General features: G+C 36.5%; 1 protein-coding gene across 1 annotated transcript; it reads left to right on the forward strand.

Moving 5' to 3' along the window:
• The first annotated feature begins 1,328 nt into the window (after window positions 1–1,328).
• LOC127190043 (olfactory receptor 5B12-like) lies at window positions 1,329–2,306 on the forward strand. Its single transcript, XM_051147093.1, has one exon. It carries the CDS (start codon window positions 1,329–1,331, stop codon window positions 2,304–2,306), a length of 978 nt encoding a protein of 325 aa, XP_051003050.1.
• Window positions 2,307–3,084: the final 778 nt, after the last annotated feature.

Below are 3,084 nucleotides of genomic sequence, written 5' to 3' on the forward strand. Positions count from 1 at the left end.
GTGTGATTTCATAATACGTATAACAACATTTCTGGCACAAAGGAGGCTGTTTTCAGTGTTAATTTAGAGGTAAAAATGGACCAATTAGCAGCCAGTCATGTATGGAAGAAAAGTTTATGGAGCCTTACCTGTCAGTGTTGAACTATTACTGACATATTAAGAAAAGGGTATAGTAATTGGCTTCAGTTATTTACCCCTGGTGACCCCACCAGGTTGCAATGTCTAATTGTAATCCAATGGTCATTAAAATGGCCCTGGATAAACTGGATGTGTCACAAAACAAGATTAAAGGTCATGAATCTGAGAAGGAGCAGACAGAGAAGGAATGAATGGTCCCTGTCAAAAGAAATGTTGATATGACAGAGTTGGTGGGACAGAGTAACAGGCATGACTTACATACATGTGAATCTTCAGAGAAGTAATTAATAAAAAAAGATGCAGTCTCTGCACAAATTTGCTATGTAATTAAAGTGAAGAAGACCTCAGCATTTACTCTTCTGTTTCACCAACTTTAAGCTTCCATGCTTGAATATAAAATAAGCTTTCTTTGTCTCAACTTTCCCAGGGACTAACTTCAAGTCTCATTTATTTCCAGCTATGACCCAAATAGTAGTGACTCTTCTTGAGGTACTGACTGAGGAAGGTGCATGTTAAAGAGAACATTAACCATGTATGCTCAAGGATTATATGTGAAGGGAAAGAGTAAGGGACCCAAAGCTGAATTACTTTCATATTAAATTCTGGATAGTTGAAGCTTTATTGTATTTTCTGCAGAATTTACTATGAATTTTGCACACTAAAGAGGCTATTTTATATTGATGTTATGTAGCCAAGTAAGGTAAGTGATGAGCCATGAACTTCAGCAGGTTACGCTGTAGCACAAGATGACATTTTATAATTTATATTTGTTATTTCTTCTGAAACACAATCCTCGTGTTAGTATTCAATATTCGTAAAAAAGTTTTATTTTGCTTAAAAATTTGATTGGTCGTTAGAAGATTGCCTACATAAACTGCTTGTGTGATATGATTCATATAATTTCTTCCTTATTTTCTCTTTTCCAATAACATTTGTGTACATTATTTTTGTTATTATTAACATAATATATATTTATAATGTTAAAATTGTTGTTCATTGTTTGTTAAGCAATATTCTGAGCAATTTAAACCTACAACTCATCACATTGTTTTCTTTTCTGTTTTATCATGTGTTTATTTGTGGGGGTTACTGAGGATTGAACCCAAGGCCTCATTCATTCTGGAAAAGATGTACTTCAGCAATCTGTCCATGTCCTTTCTTGTTTCTGACAGGTAAAATACAATATCAAAATGTATATGACCAACAGCAGTAGAATGAGTGAATTCATACTCCTGGGACTGACTGACAACCCGAAGCTGGAAGTCCCCCTGTTCATAACATTCATGCTCATCTATCTCATCACACTGACTGGGAACCTAGGGATGATTGTGTTGATATGGCTGGACTCTCGTCTCCACACACCCATGTATCTTTTCCTCAGTAACCTCTCTCTGGCAGACTGTGTTTACTCCTCAGCTGTGACTCCAAAAGTGATGGCTGGGCTTCTCACAGGGAATAAAGCTATCTCTTATGGGGGTTGTGTTGCTCAAATGTTCTTCTTTGTGACCTTTGCCAGTGTTGACTGTTTCTTACTTGCTGTCATGGCTTTTGATAGGTATGCTGCAGTGTGCAAGCCCTTACATTACACTACTACCATGACTGCTAGTGTGTGTGCCCACATGGTGATTGGCTGCTATGTATTTACCTTAGCTGAATCTTCTGTCTATACTGGATTTATATTTGATCTTTCCTTCTGCCATTCTAATGTGATTCATCACTTTTTCTGTGACATCCCTCCAATATTGGCACTTTCCTGCTCTGATATCTATGTGAATGAGGTTGTGTTATTTATCATAACATCCTTCAATGTCTTTTTCGCTCTGATGGTTATCTTGACCTCCTATGCATTCATATTCGTTGCTATCCTGAGGATGCGTTCAGCAGATGGACGGAAGAAAGCTTTCTCTACTTGTGCATCCCATCTCACTGCTGTGACCATATTCTATGGAACTATAATCTTCATGTACTTGCAGCCCAGTTCTAGTCACTCCATGGACTATGACCAAATGGCGTCTGTGTTCTATACCATAGTAGTTCCCATGTTGAACCCAATTGTCTATAGCTTAAGGAATAAAGAGGTTCATAATGCTTTCAAGAAAGCCATTGGGAAATTGAAGTCCGCTCAACAAAAAGTTCTAAATAGAGATTTATACAATTTGTATAACTAATCATTATCTATTGTGTAGCAAAAAATGTCTCACATTTACTGGCTTATGTCAATTGCTTCCTATGGTATATACTGTTCTAGTCAGAGAAACTCTTTGGTTTTGCACCTGTTATCACTCATAAGGTTTTAAAACTTATAACTTCAGCTGAGCTGAGTGTTCTAAGACAGTCTTATTTCCCTCTATTATTAATGATACTGACTATTTTCTAGACAGTCTTTTTATACATATATGATATCTTATATTTTAGAGCATGATCCATCTGGCTTACTTGAAATCTTGAGGCAGTATTTTCATAGATTCTTATGCAACTTATAGTCTCCTTCAGATTTAAAGTTAAGAAAGTACTCATTTCCTCCAACCGTCTATGCCAGGAGATGGCAGTTAAGCCTCACCAAGATTTAAATATGAAGAAAGAGATAACAGTTTCTGAGAAAGGAGTTGAGAAAGGATTTGCCACTGTGGGGTGACTAGAACTTCATTAGATCTGAGCTAATGTGGAACTTTAACACTAATTTGCTAAAGAATACAAAATATGTTCAACATGTAAAAAATAAAAGGTTTCAGTGTGCTCAGTATTAATTGGCTTATATATACACCAGACTCTCTTTCCAGGGCTCAAGGATCTTTGTGAAAGAACATGATGGGCGATTGTAAGAGGCCAAAGTATTAGATAACATCAAGGAAACAGTGTTTATTGGAGGCAAAATCACAGTTACAGATATGTACATCTTCTCAGTGATTGCTACACAATGCAAAAGATCTGCAGAAGCTTTAGCAA

This window comes from Acomys russatus, chromosome 5 (genome assembly GCF_903995435.1).
Source record: "Acomys russatus chromosome 5, mAcoRus1.1, whole genome shotgun sequence".
Lineage (NCBI taxonomy): Eukaryota > Metazoa > Chordata > Mammalia > Rodentia > Muridae > Acomys > Acomys russatus.